This window comes from Hoplias malabaricus, chromosome Y (genome assembly GCF_029633855.1).
Source record: "Hoplias malabaricus isolate fHopMal1 chromosome Y, fHopMal1.hap1, whole genome shotgun sequence".
NCBI classification, from domain to species: Eukaryota; Metazoa; Chordata; class Actinopteri; order Characiformes; family Erythrinidae; genus Hoplias; species Hoplias malabaricus.
This window is the reverse complement of record NC_089820.1, coordinates 83,865,504-83,886,788: the sequence shown is the minus strand read 5'-3', so window position 1 is coordinate 83,886,788 and position 21,285 is coordinate 83,865,504. Positions and strand designations below refer to the sequence as shown.

At 45.8% G+C, this 21,285-nt stretch overlaps 1 protein-coding gene across 11 annotated transcripts in view; it reads left to right on the top strand.

The window, feature by feature from the left end:
* Positions 1–21,285, top strand: part of LOC136677641 (receptor-type tyrosine-protein phosphatase S-like) — a 178,030-nt gene that overhangs the window by 124,040 nt on the left and 32,705 nt on the right. For 7 of the 11 annotated variants that reach the window (XR_010796386.1, XM_066655222.1, XM_066655223.1 and 4 more), the window contains 5 exons: positions 4,568–4,662; positions 7,145–7,398; positions 15,808–15,895; positions 17,475–17,690; positions 19,186–19,343. Coding sequence is in view for 10 of the 11 variants with exons in the window: in XM_066655222.1 (XP_066511319.1) it covers positions 4,568–4,662; positions 7,145–7,398; positions 15,808–15,895; positions 17,475–17,690; positions 19,186–19,343 (811 nt within the window). In the remaining variant the exon portion in view is untranslated. Of the gene's footprint in view, positions 1–1,494; positions 2,086–4,567; positions 4,663–7,144; positions 7,399–15,807; positions 15,896–17,474; positions 17,691–19,185; positions 19,344–21,285 lie in introns of all 11 variants that reach the window. The other 4 variants (XM_066655229.1, XM_066655227.1, XM_066655224.1 and 1 more) reach the window with 2 other exon arrangements.

Sequence of the window (21,285 nt, the reverse complement as noted above, 5' to 3'; positions counted from 1 at the left end):
CGGAACTCGGAAATGTCAGTTTTTGTGTATTTCAGAGGGCGCTTGCAATCAGCGTGTGTGTGTGTGTGTGTGTGTGTGAGAGAGAGAGAGAGAGAGAGAGAGAGAGAGAGAGACTATAGCCATTCAGCATTTACTAAGGTCCTGTATTTCCTCCTGTCTTTAAAAACAGAGTGTGCAGCCTGAACAGCTGTGGAGAGCTTATCCATGGCGCCCAGACCAAGGGCAGACTGTAAAATTGCCTTTTCGTTATTTTCCAAGGTTTTCCTAGATTGTCTGTATTTGTTGGGGTAGGTTCCCCCCCCTGCACACGTCTCTAATCCTCTTCAAGATCCGCATGAGGGAGGAAAGCAGCTCCTCTGCTTTATAATACGCTCAAATGGTGATTGTCATGGCAACAAGGGTTTCTTTTTAGAATTTCTGCCAGTGAATAAAAGTTCAGTTTTTAAAGGAAAAGGGATGTTTTTTTACACATTACTCAATGGTCAGAATGTTTTTAAATATTATTCTGGAATACTGTCATTTTTTATTCATTTTGTTTGTTCACGTTCATTTGTGGCACTGGGCAGATGCTCTGTTCCTGACTGACTTTTAATTTCATAATGTTATAGATGTTATAGGTGAATGCAGCGTTAGGAGTCGTATCTAAAGCTTCTTAAACAGAACGAACAGTGGGGTTTTGTCCTGAGGTTGGAACTGAACCCTTACTTTTTATAGGCTGTGATAGCAAGTATTCTAGTATTTGTGTGTCACACACTTTCAGAAATCACATCTGTTTGCGGTTACGTAGCCCACAGTAGTCTCACACAGACTTGTGTAGTGGCAAGTGTGTGATGGTTCTGACGAGAAGTGTGACTCAAATCTACAGAACTAAAGAGGGTGATTTGTAAAGACTAAAGGCCGATTCATTCTTCTGTGTTGACTCAGCGCTGAGCCTACACCGTTGTCTTTACACTTGTGCACTGCCGTGTCTGCGTCTTTTCATTGCCAAAACACCAGGGCTGAATCTCAAATACTCCCTCCACACTGTGTAGTACAAACCGTAGCGAAGCAGAAGTGTTCGTTTTGTGATCTGTGAAGGGCACTATTTACAGTTAATCCTACTGTACTCATTAAAACAAAGTGCCAGGAAAGAAACTAATCTACACAGGGCCTATGCAGTGCTTACACCGTAAGTTCAAAGCAGAAGCACAAATTGGCCGTAAATATTTAAAGCAACACTAGGTAGGAGTTGGTATTTTTGCTCCTGGGCTCCTCTACAGTTACTGAGTTTAGTTTAATTTTAAAGCACTGTTCTGAAATTAAGGGGTGGGGGGTAATTCCTTGCCTGCCTCCAAAAGGTATATAGTGCGGATTCTGTAGCGCTGAGCCCAGAGCAGCAACAGCAGCAGCTCTATTCTCCCTATTAAAGCTCAATGGAACATCACAGTTATATTAAAGCTGTTATTTTAAGGTAAAAACAGTGATTTTCTGTCTCTTTCTGTCTCTCTCTCTCAGTTCCTGACCCTCCGTCCTTCTCTGTCCAGTTGATAGAGGAGACATCAGTGATGGTGTCCTGGATGCCTCAAAACAGATCCATCCCTCTGTCAGGCATTCTAGGCTTCCGTTTGACCTATGGCCTGAAGAACGACACCCCGTCCTTTTCCATTGACCTTAAGTCTGGGGAGCGGCAGTACATTGTGCCTGACCTTCTCCCTGGTGCCACCTACCTGTTTCTCCTGTCCATTAGAGGGCGTTCGGGTTACGGCCCGGAGGCCCAGGAGGAGCTAAGCGTGCCTGAAAACCCTCCGGCCGTCTTCCCACTACTTTCAGAGACTGCTAACGCCACCTGCTGCTCTCTGCAGTTTTCCTGGCTGCTCCCGGAGCAGGGTAAACGCAGTGTTATCACCGGCTACACGGTCGCCTACGGAGAGGCGGACAATCCTCAGGAGCCACGACAAATCATGCTGATGTCCCAGGACACCAGCTACACCATCCACGGCCTCAGTCCAGACCGAGAGTATGACGTGAGCGTTTGTGCCCACAGTAAAGCAGGCTCTGGCCCGTTCAGCCCACGAGTGCGCTACAGAACCGCTGCCTTCGACACAGGTACACAGCTCTCTGACCGGGGCTGAGGTTAGAAATCTGGGCCTTTTTATTAACGAATAACCTATAAACCATTTTAACCTACAATACTGCGCAAAGGTCTTAAGCTGAAACAAGCACAAGAATTAATGTATAATATCTATGACCCTTTTGGTGCTTGGAACTTTGATCTGATTGAGAGCCACACATTTTACACACACCCAACAGTGCTGTAGATTATTCTGGAGGAACTCGCAGTGCTGCAAGACGTTTTAAAAGCAGCCTGTGACCCAGTGTCTGCGTCTTTGAGTAACTTGTAGCCTTCACTACTCAGTGCACATCAGTGTTCATTTCAGCAGCTGGTGTAGAGTTAGTTTTAGTCTTAGCCCTTTGACTAAAATGTGTATTAGTTTTTAAATTATTGTAGTAATTAGATTTAATTAGAAGGAAAAACATTTGTAATTAAAAAATACATTCATTTTGTCACGTAATTTTAAAGGTTTTACTATTTTAGAGCTATTATTTATTATATAAACAATAACTTAAAAACAGTTACATTTCAAAAACGACAACATCCACAATTTGGAATAAATAAGGCCACTTTTATTATTATTTTTTAATACATGTGGCATTTATTTAACATTTTAAGTTTTCTTGAAAGCTAAGTTTGTTTTTACAACTCTTTGAATCATTGACATACAGTTGATAGCAGTGTCTCCCAGAAGAAACGCTCCTCTCCACTGTCCTGAATGGCCGCTCTTGTTGCCGTGACAACAGCAAACAGTCGGAGCAACTTCCTGTTTTTAGTTCCTTGTGATTTTGTTTTTAAATCAATGATAACAGGCCGTTTTTCTCACATTTTCATTCACTTTTAGACGTTGACACAAAATACTAAACACGAAAAAGTATTCGTCTTATGATTTGAATTGAGTTTTGCTCTAGTTTTCGATGCGAAAAACAGGTCGTCAACCGGTCATAGATTTCTTTAGCGAAATTAACACCATATTCAGAGTTTTTAATAACAGTAAAAAAAGACTTTCATGCTGTGTTTTTCAGTTCTTAAAATGTACAGCAGCTTTTTTTTTTCATCAACTCTTTACAAATCTTCTCGGCATGAAAACGTGTCACACAAATGAAGGACTAATTGCATTAAATGTAGCCCTAATGAGATTATTGACCAAATGCATTACTTGACCCTGCTGAACACAGCCTTATTGATGGTCACAAGGATAATTACCTTGATTTGGAATAGTCTCGGTGGGTACTTTTTTTTCTTTTTTTCGATATTTATTGCAAGAATGAATATAGCCTTGTGACTTAAACCCAGTGTTGTGGAGTGTTATAGGCAGCTTTTTTCAAGCAAAAGGACACACACACACTGCCTAGAAGTGAAAGCAGCAGCTGTAATCAATATCCCTGGCTGGTGTAGGACTTTTGCACAGTATTGTACGATGTGTTCAGCCTTTGGCCCCCTCAGATACTCAGGGTTTTCCTCATGTTTATGATGCTCCTGTACCCTGTCCTGTGGATGAGAGAAAATCACCACCTCCACCTCCACCTCCAACTCCACCTACCTCCACAATCAACCCTTCCCCTACGTGCCCAGGACACTTAGATACACAGGTAACAGTCGCTAGGCCGTGATTATAGAGGTAAGTGGGGAAAAAGAAAACGAAAGCAAGTCTTGAGTCCTTGATGGGTATGGAATCTAAAGGTGAGTCAAAAATGGTAGGTCTGAGGCTGTTTTTGCTCTCGTTTGTTTTCACGACTTTCCTTTAGCTCTCTCCAATTCCCAGTCCAGTCTGTTGTGTCGGTAGGTTTTGAGCGATGGTAGATCTGTGCGGACTTCTTACTCCAGATGTTTCCCTATACTGATTCATATGCCTTAAAGAGATACTCCAGTTGTTCAACGCAATCTGTAACTGCTGCACTTCTCTGGGTCCCACAGACAATAATCTTGAAACAGAAGGTCAAAAAAATCCATCGCATTGACACACATTCACAAAAGAAGCCAACGTGCAGTTACTTCATCAGCAGCAGATTGAGAAACACTGGAGTATTTATTTAACTCCCCTCCCCCCACCCCCCGACTCCAGTATGTTGTGTGGCACTCTCAGATTTGGCATTTTTCCATTGACGCACATCCTCACTGTTTCGCCTGATGTCCATCTCAGCTACTCAAACTCCTCTCAAAAACCTTGGTGAGGAATCTAGGCCAGCTCTCTCTGGAACGTCGCCATGGTGACATATGTGGCCCTCCACATCCGACCAACTGTTACCGTCATGCTCACACCTTCTCTGTTCCCAGAATTCCCTGCACTGCTGCCTGCCGGAGCCTGGAGCCCACACACAGCCCTGATGTCTGCGACTCTTAATATTTCCTCACCCTCGTTTATTCACACTGACGTGTACGCAGTTAGTGTTTGATTAATGGAGGTTAATTTGCTTCTCGCTCTCTCTCTCTCTCTCTCTCGCTCTCTCTCGCTCTCTCGCTCTCTGTGGACAGACGTGCCCAGGAACTTCTCTGTGAATCTGGCCACCAAGACGAGTGTGTTGCTGACATGGGAGTTCACTGAGAACAGCTCCCCCTACCGCTTCACTGTAAGTATCACCATTACGTCACAGTGTAATAAAACAATAAAAATTTACATTTCTTTCCATTTTCTGTTTTCCAACACTAAATTAAAGCCAAAGTGAGATAAGAAAAAAAAAAAAAAATAAATTCATATTCTAGTGTTTTTATAATCACCCAAAACAAAAAAACTCATTCTCTGTGAGAGCTTGTCCAGTTCAGGGTCACAGTGGGTCCGGAGTCTACCTGGAATAATTGGGCGCAAGGTGGGAACACACCCTGGAGGGGGCGCCAGTCCACACTTTCACTCATACACTCAGACTTTTCAGTCACCAATCCACCTACCAATGTGGGTTTTTGGAGCGTGGGAGGAACACACCACACTCCTCACAGACAGTCACCCGGAGGAAACCCACGCAGACACAGGGAGAACACACCACACTCCTCACAGACAGTCACTCGGAGGAAACCCACACAGACACAGAGAGAACACATCACACTCCTCACAGACAGTCACCCGGAGGAAACCCACGCAGACACAGGGAGAACACACCACACTCCTCACAGACAGTCACCCGGAGGAAACCCACGCAGACACAGAGAGAACACACCACACTCCTCACAGACAGTCACCCGGAGGAAACCCACACAGACACAGAGAGAACACATCACACTCCTCACAGACAGTCACCCGGAGGAAACCCACGCAGACACTGGGAGAACACACCACACTCCTCACAGACAGTCACCCGGAGGAAACCTACGCAGACACAGGGAGAACACACCACACTCCTCACAGACAGTCACCCGGAGGAAACCCACGCAGACACAGAGAGAACACACCACACTCCTCACAGACAGTCACCCGGAGGAAACCCACGCAGACACAGAGAGAACACACCACACTCCTCACAGACAGTCACCCGGAGGAAACCCATGCAGACACAGAGAGAACACACCACACTCCTCACAGACAGTCAACCGGAGGAAACCTACGCAGACACAGGGAGAACACACCACACTCCACACAGACAGTCACCCGGAGGAAACCCACGCAGACACAGGGAGAACACACCACACTCCTCACAGACAGTCACCCGGAGGAAACCTACGCAGACACAGGGAGAACACACCACACTCCTCACAGACAGTCACCCGGAGGAAACCCACGCAGACACAGGGAGAACACATCACACTCCTCACAGACAGTCACCCGGAGGAAACCCACGCAGACACAGGGAGAACACACCACACTCCTCACAGACAGTCACCCAGAGGAAACCCACGCAGACACAGGGAGAACACACCACACTCCTCACAGACAGTCACCCAGAGAAAACCCACGCAGACACAGGGTGAACACACCACACTCTTTAATTCATATTTACATACTCACTATCATTCACACGTACATCTGTAAAACCATGGAGCCTGTTCCTCTCTCTCTTTTTTTTTGAGCTTTTATTATATATCAGTTGTATTTCTCCAGTTCTGCTGCAGCTCTGCAGTTTCCTCTGGGATTAATAAAGTTCTGTCTTATCTGACTGTGTTCTGTTTGGAAGCACATAAATCAGTTCAGTAGTGCCAATGGGAGACTGTTGTTTGCTTCATTATACATTACCTTTACACGGCTGTAAGCAATTATCATCAATCTAGAGTACTTTCAATGCATTTGGGAAAAACAAAAAAACATTAGTTACACCCAATTTATGGCCTGGGCTATCATTATATTAGGGTTGCCTAATTCTGTTTTAGGATACATTTATTGATGTTATTCACAGACTGGAATAAGAATGAGAAAGCCCTATTTCATGCCTGATTGTTTGAGATATTACAGAATGGTTAGTAATGTGAGTCGTGGTTGTGTTTGTCTGCTACAGGTGCTGAATATAAAACTCAGCCAAAGTTCAGTATCTTTACTTGGTAACACGTTTAATAGAAACTGTTTATATCTGGCTTTTTTTTACTCTCAACCCTGTAGAATTGAAAGTTATTACACATTTTAATGATCCCCTACCAACTCATAACCACAGGTTTTATTCGGCACCAGTGGTGGGTTTTGATTAATTTATTTTCGTTAATTTAATCTGTGAATTCAGTTTGTTTCATTCAGTTTTAGTGATGAATACACTATTTTCTTGTAATATTCATGAACGTATCTGTACACAGTAAATTCACCAGTGTTAAATTAAACTGTTTGTCTAATAATTTAACAACTAACAGTGTTGATTTACCACTGGTGACTTTACTCTGTAGAGCTTTGTGACTGGTTACATCTCTAAATTTTGAGGTTCATGATTTATGCTCCATAGAGCGGGTCCCCCACATGGGGGCAGCCAGGTTTACCAGTGGTTTAATACAGTATCTCTGTGACCTCCAAGCCACTAGGGGTTAGATAATGGCTGTTTGATAAAATGAAAAGTAAATCACTGATGGCTTGATGTTAAAACCTGTGCAGATGGTTTTACTTTAAAACTTCACAAGTGAAGCCGAGTGTAAACGTGTGTTCAGGTGGAGTACAATCGTCAGAAGATGGAGGTGGATGCTCGCTTGAGGAAGGCCGTCATCCCCAACCTGCAGCCCAACACTAGCTATGACTTTAAAATCACCAGCCCAGAGGGCAACATGGGCGGCCTGAGGCACCGCATCACAGCCAAAACCTCTCCACCGATAGTCATCACTCGACCGGAGATAGACCACGCCCGAGAGACGGAGACCACCATCACCATCATCCTGCCTTCCCTGGACACGAGGACCACCATCCGGTGAGTGCTCACAGCGCAGACACTGCTTTCTGAACGTGTAAGAGTGACTTCTTCAATCAGAGGACTCGTGATTTATTTATTTACTTAATTACTCATGTACTTACTTTTTAATTATGTTGAAAAATGTCTTTCCACCCTCTCACAAGCTACTAATAAACAATGCAATTAATCAAGATCATTTGACAGCTTGGAAAATGAGTAAATAGTCCTAAAAATAGCTTCATCTAATAATGGCATATTAAGAAATGTCAGATGACCAAACTACATGACCAAAAGTATGTGGACACCAGAGGCGATTGCTCTAAGACTGCTCAAAAGCTCAAAATGTCAAAAAATAAGTGATGTCACTGAATAAATACACACTACAACGCGCTCAACTTTTGTTCAGAATCAGCTTCTTATCACTGGTAAAGACACGGCTTTCCTCTCAATCATTCCCGCAGCTTCACAGTGCTTTAAACAGCGTCCACAGAGTTCAATAGCCAAGCAGCGAAGTGCAGCGAAACGAGACGAGTCATAGGATAAATGCTGGGCTTTGTCCCGCCCATCGGACGCTCAGCGTCTCTGGGGTCTATGGGGCAGTGGGCTGGCCTCGGCTGGCCCGGACGCTCAGCTTCTGCATGATGATTGGATGATCTGTCTGAGGCCGAATCCCTTTTTGATTGACAGCGAAATGAGCGAATCAGCGATGCTTTGATGTAAAGATCTGTAGGAGCGTTACATTTTCATTCTGTTCTGAGTTGAACCAGAGACTTTCTTAATCCTCTTAGCGGCATTTTCTTTGTTAAAAACGACTAGTGACAAATCGAGCTTCTATTTCTGGTGGGTTTTTTGTAGCTGCTTGTGTTTGGAGACTGACTTCTATCACTCTTTCTGACTTCTATCGCAGTTTCTGTCCAGCGGGTGCTGCTGAGCTCCTCCACCGTCACAAAGCACTCACAGGCGGACACACTTCACATGGGCCAAGGCCGTTTAAGCCTAGCTCTGCTGGCCATTGAGAGGACACTAGTCAAGTCCCTGGAAAAGACGCCTTGTTGGTACGACAGGGTCAAAGAGCATTTTCTTGAAAAGGAACGAAGGGTAGAATTTACGTATAAATAAACCGACACATTTTACGATGTAGGCCGAAACTGAGCTTCACCTCCTTGAAAGACCAGCATCCGCCACTAGTGGACACCCGATCCTCATACCTACATATGTGCTTTACACCCCTCCAGCCGATGCTTGGCATTGGGCACAGCTCATTTGTCTCAGAAACCTATTACGTAGAGTTCAAAATTCACAGTCCTTGTGCCATTGTTGTTTCCAGAGGCAGTTTGGAAGTCTAATGACTGATGCGGCAGAAGACAGGCACTTTTTATGAGCCATATGCTTCAGTGCTCAGCCCTGCGATTTTGCTTGGTCTATTGCTTTGTGTCTGAGCTGCTTCCATTTCACAGTAATAGCACTTACACTAGACTGGGGCAGAGTTATCAGGGCAAACAATGCACATAATGACAGGGCCACGTTTAAAGCTACTGAGCTCTTCAGTGCCTTTAAACCCGACGTCCTGGCAGTCATTTTTTTTGTATTTCTGAAAATGACAGTGTTGCTTGAGTTTATACACACGTTAGGAAACAGAACGCAGGAGTGGCGCCCCCTGTGCTGTGTTCAGTATGGTGCATATCGTCTCTGCCAAATTATAAACATGTATCTCCATTGTCGTCGATGTTTAGTTCGTTAGATCACTTGAACACAGGAGCTGTCCTCCACTTTCTATCAGAATTTCAAAATGAATTACTTGGAATAAAATATTTTACACTGACTTCCTTTCAAAGTTAAGGAAGTTGTTTCCTTCTCCTGTAAAGTCACTATTCTGAGAGTTTGAGGTGTTTTTCATCGGACGGTGACGGCTGGGGATGTGTTTCCCTGCGGGTTTCCACCGAGTATTCCCCAGGAGTTTGTGAAATCCATGTAAGAAAGCCCTGTTTCAGCTCCTCACTGGACGTAAACAATGGCTAGAGACAGACGTGTGCAATTTAGACGTTATTACAAAAGGGCAAAGCGGAAACGAGGAAAACAAGCCGAGACCAACCCCAAGAAATACTCCGGTGCCCAGAAGGAGAAAATAGATAGAAACAGAGCGAGAAAACACTCTGCTGAAGGAAAACAACATGGCCGTTCCTCACATCATTAGAGTCCTAAAACACAGTTTAACACCACGCTTCCTTGACCTCCTGATACCAGCGCAGAGAGCTGCTGTTAGAACCTGCTCCAAGTGCCGCGCCTTTTTCACCTATAGTTTTTTTAAAGCACAAAACTGATATTGAATTAACTTCTACTCTCTTTTCTTTCTTTCAAAACGTTGCATAGCATTTACCAAAGCAGTATGTTTCATTCATTCATTGTCTGTAACCCTTATCCAGTTCAGGGTCACGGTGGGTCCAGAGCCTACCTGGAATCATTGGGCGCAAAGAAGGAATACACCCTGGAGGGGGCGCCAGTCCTTCACAGGGCAACACACACTCACACATTCACTCACACACTCACACCTACGGACACTTTTGAGTCACCAATCCACCTACCAACGTGTTTTTTTGGACTGTGGGAGGAAACCGGAGCACCCGGAGGAAACCCACGCAGACACAGAGAGAACACACCACCAACGCTCAAAGGTGGCACTTGGAGGCTTTGGTTTGATCGCGGGGTGGCACTCGATCTAAAAACTTTCAGGCATCTGTGGGGGTGGGGGGTGGGGAGTCTGGGGTGCACTGTAATTACAAAATTAATGTGTCATATACGAAACTGTGCGCTTCTGAATCTTTACTTTTCTCCTGTTTTGTTCCTACTGCCTTCCATCTGTAGGTCTGATGATGGTTGTATTAGTCACACTAATTGTATAACTCTGTGTGTGCATTAATATAACTGTCCTCCCTACGCAAAGTCTGCTGCAAAATAATGCATCCAAAATACATTACGATTGTAATTAATGCTAATGCATTATAATTACATTTCTAATGCCATATTAACATATTACAGTTACAATTAAGATCGGATAATACATTATTAATAACGTCCCCGTAGCAACGTGTGGTGGAAACAGAGAGTCACATGATTAAAGAACATTCAATTCTGCTGCTTCATTAGAGCTATGATATAAGCATAAGCAAATTATGATTTCATACCGCATCATATCGTTTAGACAAGTGGACTGAGGTTTACACACACACACACACACACACACACACACACACACACACACACACTCAAGGTTACTGAAGTCCAATTGGATGCACACACTCACACTCAAGGACACTAAAATGCACATGGTCTGTCTCACTCTCTCTCTCACACACACACACACACACACACACACGCACACATCAATCATGCATAACCACACACTCCTCTCCTCACACACACACACAGACACACAAACACATGCCAAGCCCTCGTCCAGTTCCTGCTCCTTTAATAATTCAGACTCGGGTCAGTTTGTATTGCTGTCTGCTTCCTGCCTGTTGATGCTGAGCTGAGCAGCAAAAATCACAAATACTCTCCATCACACTGCGGAGGGGGGGAAAAAATCACATACCAGCAGAGCTGTGTGGGTCAGAAACCTCCCAGAACTGACCTGTTCTGCTACTCCAGCGTTATCCCAGATAATCCAATCCAATCCTCCAGAAGAGCCTGTTAGGATTAATCATTCTTTCATTGCTTTTATTTGCACAGGTTCAGACGAAGTCCTCATGGATGACTCCTTATTGGAAATGCATTCACTTCCACTGTAATCAGTGCTGTAGTCAGAGCAGCAACACTCTACACAGGAGGAATACTTCACTGTTTTTCAAGCTCAACCTCAATCTCCTACTTCTTTAATTCATGTGCAGTTACCAGGGGCAAAATAACACTACTGCTACAAATCATTTTTCATAAAAGGAAGGAGGAAACCCACGCAGACACAGAGAGAACACACCACACTCCTCACAGACAGTCACCCGGAGGAAACCCACGCAGACACAGGGAGAACACACCACACTCCTCACAGACAGTCACCCGGAGGAAACCCACGCAGACACAGAGAGAACACACCACACTCCTCACAGACAGTCACCCGGAGGAAACCCACGCAGACACAGAGAGAACACACCACACTCCTCACAGACAATCACCCGGAGGAAACCCACGCAGACACAGAGAGAACACACCACACTCCTCACAGACAATCACCCGGAGAAAACCCACGCAGACACAGAGAGAACACACCACACTCCTCACAGACAGTCACCCGGAGGAAACCCACGCAGACACAGAGAGAACACACCACACTCCTCACAGACAGTCACCCGGAAGAAAACCCACGCAGACACAGAGAGAACACAACACACTCCTCACAGACAATCACCCGGAGGAAACCCACGCAGACACAGAGAGAACACACCACACTCCTCACAGACAGTCACCCGGAGGAAACCCACGCAGACACAGAGAGAACACACCACACTCCTCACAGACAGTCACCCGGAGTGGGACTCGAACCCACAACCTCCAGGACCCTGGAGCTGTGACAGAGACACTACCTGCTGCACCCAGAAACTGGGACAAACCTTATGCCCTTAATGCAAGAAGAATAATGTCTATGGGCATTTATAGACAGTACATAGTGTTTTGCAAACTACTAAACACACTACTCTGACTTAGACACAGAAATATAGTTCCAGTACCACCTTCCAAAATGCCTGTGAACTCACAGATCAGACACTGCCATTGTAAAGCTCCCATGGGAATGTATAGACTACAGACACTAAAGAGGTTAATTGTAGGAGCTTGGGAGTTTAACCGGGCGTAAGCGCTATAAAAATACAACTTATGAGAATATCTGTCTTCAACTGAAAATGGAAGACAATGTTTCAGGAAGAGGATGAGAAGGAGAACACCAAATGGATGCGGAGCAGACAGCAGACGACATACACTGTGGTTTTGGACAATGAACCTGTCCACTGATCTGCTCTGGTCCAAGACTAGTTCATTTTCAGTCCCATACCTCCCACCTCACCCCGCCTCTTTAACCCCACTGAGGAGGGTTTTCGTCTGGCCTGGCAGTGGAGGGTTAATGATCCCTGGTTACATGTCAGCATGCTCCTCATTCCAGTCAAACAGGAGGCCTGTCACTAAACCGATGCATGGTCTGTGTAAGGATGGATTCTCCTTGTTGTCTTGTGAGGGAGCGTCGAGCCTGTGACGTGGATGGAGTGTTATGGCCAGATGCAGCCAGGGGAAGAGATGATTGGGTTCCTTTTTATTTTTTTTAAATTCAGACTTGTACAGTTTCTCTAAAGAAAATCAATCCCAGACTATTTCATTTGACAACAAGCAGAGTTGTTAAATGTGTTTCAGATTGAGCAACGCAGTGTGTGGCTGGTTCAAACAGAATCAGACCCTGTTAACCCTGTGTGCGCCACATGGCGAAAAAATCAGGGTTTTATAAATTCCTGTACAGTTTTGAATGAATTGCTTCATTTTGCAAAAGATCTGAGGTGTTCTGCTAATTATTTTGTGTGGCTGTGTGAATCATGTGTTTGGATTGAAAAAAAAAAAAAGAGCCCTGTTTACAAAATCCAGGGGAGGCACGGTGGAGCAGCAGGAAGTGTCTCAGTCACAGCTCCAGTGTCCTAGAGGTTGTGTGTTCGAGTCCTGCTCCAGGTGACTGTCTGTGAGGAGTGTGGTGTGTTCTCTCTGTGTCTGCGTGGGTTTCCTCCGGGTGACTGTCTGTGAGGAGTGTGGTGTGTTCTCTCTGTGTCTGCGTGGGTTTCCTCCGGGTGACTGTCTGTGAGGAGTGTGGTGTGTTCTCCCAGTGTCTGCGTGGGTTTCCTCCGGGTGACTGTCTGTGAGGAGTGTGGTGTGTTCTCTCTGTGTCTGCGTGGGTTTCCTCCGGGTGACTGTCTGTGAGGAGTGTGGTGTGTTCTCTCTGTGTCTGCGTGGGTTTCCTCTGGGTGACTGTCTGTGAGGAGTGTGGTGTGTTCTCCCAGTGTCTGCGTGGGTTTCCTCCGGGTGACTGTCTGTGAGGAGTGTGGTGTGTTCTCTCTGTGTCTGCGTGGGTTTCCTCCGGGTGACTGTCTGTGAGGAGTGTGGTGTGTTCTCCCAGTGTCTGCGTGGGTTTCCTCCGGGTGACTGTCTGTGAGGAGTGTGGTGTGTTCTCTCTGTGTCTGCGTGGGTTTCCTCCGGGTGACTGTCTGTGAGGAGTGTGGTGTGTTCTCTCTGTGTCTGCGTGGGTTTCCTCCGGGTGACTGTCTGTGAGGAGTGTGGTGTGTTCTCCCAGTGTCTGCGTGGGTTTCCTCCGGGTGACTGTCTGTGAGGAGTGTGGTGTGTTCTCTCTGTGTCTGCGTGGGTTTCCTCCGGGTGACTGTCTGTGAGGAGTGTGGTGTGTTCTCCCAGTGTCTGCGTGGGTTTCCTCCGGGTGACTGTCTGTGAGGAGTGTGGTGTGTTCTCTCTGTGTCTGCGTGGGTTTCCTCCGGGTGACTGCCTGTGAGGAGTGTGGTGTGTTCTCCCAGTGTCTGCGTGGGTTTCCTCCGGGTGACTGTCTGTGAGGAGTGTGGTGTGTTCTCTCTGTGTCTGCGTGGGTTTCCTCCGGGTGACTGTCTGTGAGGAGTGTGGTGTGTTCTCCCTGTGTCTGCGTGGGTTTCCTCCGGGTGACTGTCTGTGAGGAGTGTGGTGTGTTCTCTCTGTGTCTGTGTGGGTTTCCTCTGGGTGACTGTCTGTGAGGAGTGTGGTGTGTTCTCCCAGTGTCTGCGTGGGTTTCCTCCGGGTGACTGTCTGTGAGGAGTGTGGTGTGTTCTCTCTGTGTCTGCGTGGGTTTCCTCCGGGTGACTGTCTTTGAGGAGTGTGGTGTGTTCTCTCTGTGTCTGCGTGGGTTTTCTCTGGGTGACTGTCTGTGAGGAGTGTGGTGTGTTCTCCCAGTGTCTGCGTGGGTTTCCTCCGGGTGGCTGTCTGTGAGGAGTGTGGTGTGTTCTCTCTGTGTCTGCGTGGGTTTCCTCCGGGTGACTGTCTGTGAGGAGTGTGGTGTGTTCTCCCAGTGTCTGCGTGGGTTTCCTCCGGGTGACTGTCTGTGAGGAGTGTGGTGTGTTCTCTCTGTGTCTGCGTGGGTTTCCTCCGGGTGACTGTCTGTGAGGAGTGTGGTGTGTTCTCCCAGTGTCTGCGTGGGTTTCCTCCGGGTGACTGTCTGTGAGGAGTGTGATGTGTTCTCTCTGTGTCTGCGTGGGTTTCCTCCGGGTGACTGTCTTTGAGGAGTGTGGTGTGTTCTCCCTGTGTCTGCGTGGGTTTCCTCCGGGTGACTGTCTTTGAGGAGTGTGGTGTGTTCTCTCTGTGTCTGCGTGGGTTTCCTCCGGGTGACTGTCTGTGAGGAGTGTGGTGTGTTCTCTCTGTGTCTGCGTGGGTTTCCTCCGGGTGCTCCGGTTTCCTCCAACAGTCCAAAAACACACGTTGGCAGGTGGATTGGCGACTCAAAATGTCCGTAGGTGTGAGTGTGTGAGTGAATGTGTGTGTGTTGCCCTGTGAAGGACTGGCGCCCTCTCCAGGGTGTGTGCCCACCTTGCGCCCAATGATTCCAGGTAGGCTCTGGACCCACCGCGACCCTGAACAGGATAAGGGTTACAGATAATGAATGAATGAATGTTTACAAAATCACACTCCCAAACTCCACCTACAGCTGCAGAGTTTAAATCACTTTTACATCACTGTCCTGAAATCAACGAAGAGGGGAGAGCAAGGTTTCCTACCCTCCTCCATATGTTACATAGTGCAGTTTCTAAGCCCAGAGTAGCAACAACAGAGGCTCTATTCTCCCTGTTACAGCTCAGTGTAGCATCACAATGATTCTGAAGCTGTAATTTTACGGTAAAAATATGACATAGTGTTCCTTTAAGCAATTTGGGAAAAATAAAATAAATAAAAAAACTGTGAAATGTGTTGACTTTACTGCTTCAATTGATTGCAGTAATTAATGGTAAGATACAGATCCAGAAAATGGGGAACAGACTGAAAAATGCTCAGATGTTCCTTTTGGATGTCTGCGGTAAGTAATCAGTGACTCAAGGTTATTACAAACTCAGAGGTCCGAGTCTGAAAATCAGGAATCACCAGCCGTTCTAAATACAGTGCTTATCACTGGCTGCTAAATGGGGGTTTTGCCTGATGACAAATTGATATGTTGAGTCAAGTGTAGTATTATATAAATGCACCTGTATGTGCCAGCGCTCCTGGTTATGTCCGCTGGCTTGGAAGCAGCTATTATATTTCAGCGGCTCCTTGGGGAGTTCAGCACTGAAAACATTAATTAGCCGACTCCATTGCTCTGCTGTAGGCCTGCTTAATGAAAGGCTTGAAGAGCCAGCTCACGTCTCTCTCTCTCTCTCTCTCTCTCTCTCTCTGTAGGTATATCTATGTGGTAGTGGTCCCTCTGAAGAGAGGCAGGGGGGTTAACCGCCATCTGAAGAGCCCAGATGAGATGGACTTGGAAGAGGTAAGCTTTAAAACCATTGTGACCACCACAAACCACTCAGAGAACGTTCTGCAGACCTTCGCCCAAAACATTAACAAAGATTTAGCAGATTCTATACATATTCATTTCAAAGTTTCTTATTAATTCAACTCTAGTCTAAACTTTAAAGTTTGGGATTCAGATTCTTTGCCATCGTCTTATAAAAGAAGCTCGTTGGAGCTTGTGGCGTTTGGCTAATCCTCAGTTTTCTGAACAGAATGCGTTTCTGTTGAAAATCTAATTTACTAATCCACCGTCCATTAGTGTCTGGATAATTAGGTCCACTCGAGCCCTCGGAGACGCTGAACTCCAGCTGTAGCTCAGATGGGACGTTGCTGGTGGGTGGAAATCGCTTGTCAGGGTGTGTTTGTTGGGGCGGAGTGATGAGGAGCTGAGCGGGGATAAGTGCTGGGCTGGCAGTACTGCAGAGCTGGGTGCTGGGTGCTGTCAGGCTTCAGCCAGCTTTAGCACATGACATGAGGACGGACATAACGCCGAGCTGTGAACTTTAGCCTACGCACACACTCTGCGCACGCAAGGCACAGATCAATTACTGCCCTGAAGGGAGAGCGGGAGGGAGGAGACGGACAGATAGATTTGTGGATGCTGACATTTCCATGGATCCCTGGTTCACTTGAGTAATGAAATTCGTAATGAAAACTTCTCTCACTCAGACATGTCTGTTAGGCACATTCATAATGGCTGATTTCTGATACATTTCAGTGTGTCCAGATGACTTATATCACTTCATTAGCTCGTGAGCAGACGCTAGGCTAGCAGTATCAGCGTTAACCTAGAACGCACTTGGTATAGCATTAGGCTATTTCCCCAAAATATGGACTAGCACTTTTCTTCTGTGGGCGTGTCTATATATATATATTTACCCTAGGTATCCATTCACATGACTAGATTATACTTAAATAAGCCCATCGTGACAACTGAATTAAGCCTCAGTAACAGTGTTTTAGTCGAGACAGAGACCGGGCGCGTTTACGGTGCTTTTCCACTGCGTGGTATCAGCTCCACTCACCCGGAGGAAACCCACACAGACACAGAGAGAACACACCACACTCCTCACAAACAGTCACCCGGAGGAAACCCACACAGACACAGAGAGAACACACCACACTCTTCACAGACAGTCACCCGGAGGAAACCCACGCAGACACAGAGAGAACACACCACACTCCTCACAGACAGTCACCCGGAGGAAACCCACGCAGACACAGAGAGAACATCAGAAAAGACTACGATTTCCAAAGACCAGCTGGTCTCAAAGATTTCTGAATGTATTCTGACCCCACCTCAATTAGAGCCCTAATTCCTGAGCACTACTTGAGCACTGAAACACTCCTACACATGTATACAACTTATTCCAACTAACATCGTTGGTCGTGACACTTTCTGGGAGGTTTCTGCAGGTTTATCACTCGTCATGGACTTAGAAGATAAGTATTCTGTGTTATTTCAGATAAAGACAAACGCCTAATACGTAATAAGTTCAGTGTTTGAGACTGCTGGTTGTTTTGAGCTGGTTTCAGAAGAGTTTTTCCTCTCTCAGCTGTTGAAGGACATCAGTCAGAAGCAGCGTGACCCAAGGCAGAGGCAGGTGGACCTGCGGAGGGCATACATCACTGCCCGCTTCACCCCTTCTAACCTGCCTGCATTCTTCACCCTCGGGGACCAGCTGGATTACGGTGGTTTTGACAATCGGGCGTTGGAGCCGGGCCAAGAATATGTCTTCTTCATCCTCGCTGAGCTCAACTCCACCACTGGGGTAAGGAGTTAGTCATCTATCGCCAAGTCGCCTCACTCTACTTCATTGTGTAGTGCTGCTGTACACTCTCAGAAAACACCTGGGATAAGGTTGTGCCTTTCAATGTGCAATTATTCGTTATTATACTTCTGCATGTAACCCATCTGTGGCAGTGAAGACACACACACACACACACACACTACTGCAGTAGGGGCTGTGAACACACACCCAGAGCGGCGGGCGGCCGTCCCCAGTGCAACTGTGGGTTCTCAAAGGCCCCTCAGCCATGGATTGAAGGAGGACAGTGCTGTTCCTTCACTCCCACTGCCTCCAATTTTCCTGCTGCTCGTGGGAATTGAACCAACAACCTTTCAGCCCTAAGCCCTCTGCCCTAACCATTGTCTTCATTGACTTCATTGCCTTTAGTTAGAGAATATTATTGTACTTTATCTAAATACACACCTGCCTTAATCTGTTAATACATTACAACACTGGATGATGCGCTCACACAACGTTTTATCAGATTTTACACATTTCAAACGTATCCACCCAAAAGTGTTTGGACAAAGAGCAAAGCTGTGAGAAAAAGAGCCTTCTGTTACTTTGTACAAGTTACAAATGACACTTGAGGCTTCTTTCTTTGTGCATCACAGCACTGTACACACCTTTTATGCAGCTGAGAAAATGAGATTTAAACAGATGTTTATGTGAGCAGCAAAACCTCACTCAAAAAAAAGTAGCATTACTATAAAACCACTAACATTATCACAGTGAGGAGTGATGTATCTGTCTGTAACAGACGTATAATCGGAGGTGATCATCCAGTACCTGACTTTTCCACTTAATAAATACTTCATTATGTCAAATCAAGTGCGCAGTTGATGTAACGAATCCATACGGTCGACGAGAACATCTGGAAATCAACATTGTTCTTTTCACTAGCTCACAGCACATCTACCGTTTAGAAAATAAAAGTCCTTTTACACTTACAGTATTCGGGTGTTGTCGTTATCATAATTGATTGTAATTTTAAACAGCACCATGTTTAATGAGAAGATGAATCATTTGAAATAATAATAAAAATCGACTAATATTTGCAACGTGCTGTGGATCAAATCCAATATTTTGAATTGAAGGAGACAATGGTGAAATTACAAGTTATAGATTTCATAGAATTCACAGAACTTTTATTGTGTGCAGAATTTGTGCCATAATCAGTCAAAAAGTGGCAGAACTTTGACACCTGGTTTAATTTTGCAGTGTATTTCACAGGTGGAGTCTGTTTATTCCTATTACAGCGTATTTGTACAGCTCTAGGTGTGAAAAGTTTAACGATTCTAGAACAGGAAATCCACTGCATATGCATTCTCTAAAAATATGTGCATGATTGCAGAATAACCTCAGCATTTTTCGCTGCCTGTGCTCTACGCTGACCCCATGCTGACAGCACAGGGGCATTAATAGAGTGTCCACTCCCACTGAGCCCTGTGTAACACTCCTGTATTCATGTGTTCAGAAGATGTTTGTGGCCAGCCCCTATAGTGACCCGGTCATCGCTCCCGAAGCGGACCCTCAGCCTCTGGACGCAGGGGACGGCCTCATCTGGGTCGTAGGACCTGTCCTGGCTGTGGTCTTCATCATCTGCATCGTCATCGCCATCCTGCTCTACAAGAAGTGAGTGAACGTGATTGAATGAGTGATGATGCGTGAAGTATGTATCGGTCAGTGAAGCAGTAGGGTGCAGGGCTGTGATGTTAAAGAGGGTACGGTTCTGATAAACGGTAAACCTGGTCAACAGTGGGGTCGTGACAGATGTATTGATCGTTTCCTGATTGTCACGGTTACTTACGCACAATTAAAAGTTGATGAAGGCAAAGTCGACGCCGGAGAGGAGCTTCCACCTCTGTCTTATCTTATGTCACAAAGAATGTGGAGCTAATATTGTTGCTGGAGATCAAAAGACAGGTTGTGATTGTGGTCAATGTCTTACCCATGGCCATCGACACAAAAGAGTCCACAAAGCTGAAAGGAAATAAACACAGTAACGTAGTTAACACATGGTTTCGATGCGTTCCATCGAGGCCTTGTAAATATTCACAAAATCAACTGACGACTGAGTGCTATAATATAATAAATATAATGTAATGTAGCACTGCAGGTAGTGTCTCTGTCACAGCTTCAGGGTCCTGGAGGTTGTGGGTTCGCGTCCCGCTCCGGGCGACTGTCTGTGAAGAGTTCTCCCCGTGTGTTCTCCCAGTGTCCGCATGGGTTTCCTCCAGGTGCTTTCACCTTTTTGAAAGCGATATGACACTGCGGGTCGCCACAGCACAGCTCCAGACTCCAGGGGCCCCTGTGTTTCACCCCTCACCTCTGATCACTGTCTGTTAGGCATTTGACGTGTTCTCTCTGTGTCTACACGGGTTTCCTCCGATATTGACTTAGTGCCGCACAATGACACTGCGGGTCGCCACAGCACAGCTCCAGACTCCAGGGGCCCCTGTGTTTCACCCCTCACCTCTGATCACTGTCTGTTAGGCATTTGATTTGTGTTCTCCCTGTGTCTGCATGGGTGTCTTCTGGGTGCTCTGTTTTCCTCCCACAGTCCTCACGCTGGTAGGAGGATTGGCCGTGTGAATATCTGCTCTGCCCTAACACACAAGATACACTTAACGTAAGGATTACTTCCACATGTTCAGGCTGAAAAGGAGGATTACATTAGATTACTGTAAGATTAAGTCAATTTATATTGAAGTCAAGTGAGAGAATGAAGGAATGAATGACTGAATGAGACACGAGTCGGGACGAGAGGGAGAAGGAGGGCCTGGTTATAGAGCGGTGGAAGAATGTAGCGGCAGTCAGACGGGAGAAAGGAAAAGCTGTGATTAAATATGTAACAGCCTGCTATTTTGGTAACTGAAGATAATAGTATTTGAGGGGGGAAAAAGATTAAATGATATCAGGAGATAATGGAGCAGCAGACTAATGGCAGCTCTATTTAAGGGGGAAAAGCCGAAGATTTGGAACGCGAAGAGAGCGCAGTGTAATGACTTTTGAATTCAGTGGAGAGCAGTAAAACGAGAGCGAACTCGGGGCTGACTCTTTGCGGCGCTGTTGAATATTTTTCGCACTTTTACTGACGATAAACAATAAACAAAACATTTCCAAACTGCTGAGGAACAGCACACACCTGCCTTTACTTAACCCTTTGGGGTCTATTTTCTCAATTTTCGGAAATTCATCTTTAAAGCACTTGTATTATAATATATTCCCCACATGTTGTATCTCAAAACGTTCAGAACAGTCTCAGCGCTCTCGTTAAGAGAGGCCCGTGTGACCTACAGCATTGTGTGAAGAGATAATACGTCTCTAACCCTGAAAAACGTAAGTCCGATTTTAGAAAATCTTTATATTTCTTATAAAATCGTCCCGTTCCTCGTGTGGATGAACTGTTTTGGTGATCGTTGAGAGGCAGAGGGGGCGTGTCTCAGTCTTATTCATAGGCTGGTAGCTCGGGATGTACAGTATGGCGTACAGTCTCAATAACATTTGATCGATAGAGCAGTTCCTGCACATTCACAGAGTGTTTGAACTGTATTTCTGCGCTGTGCTATCGCTA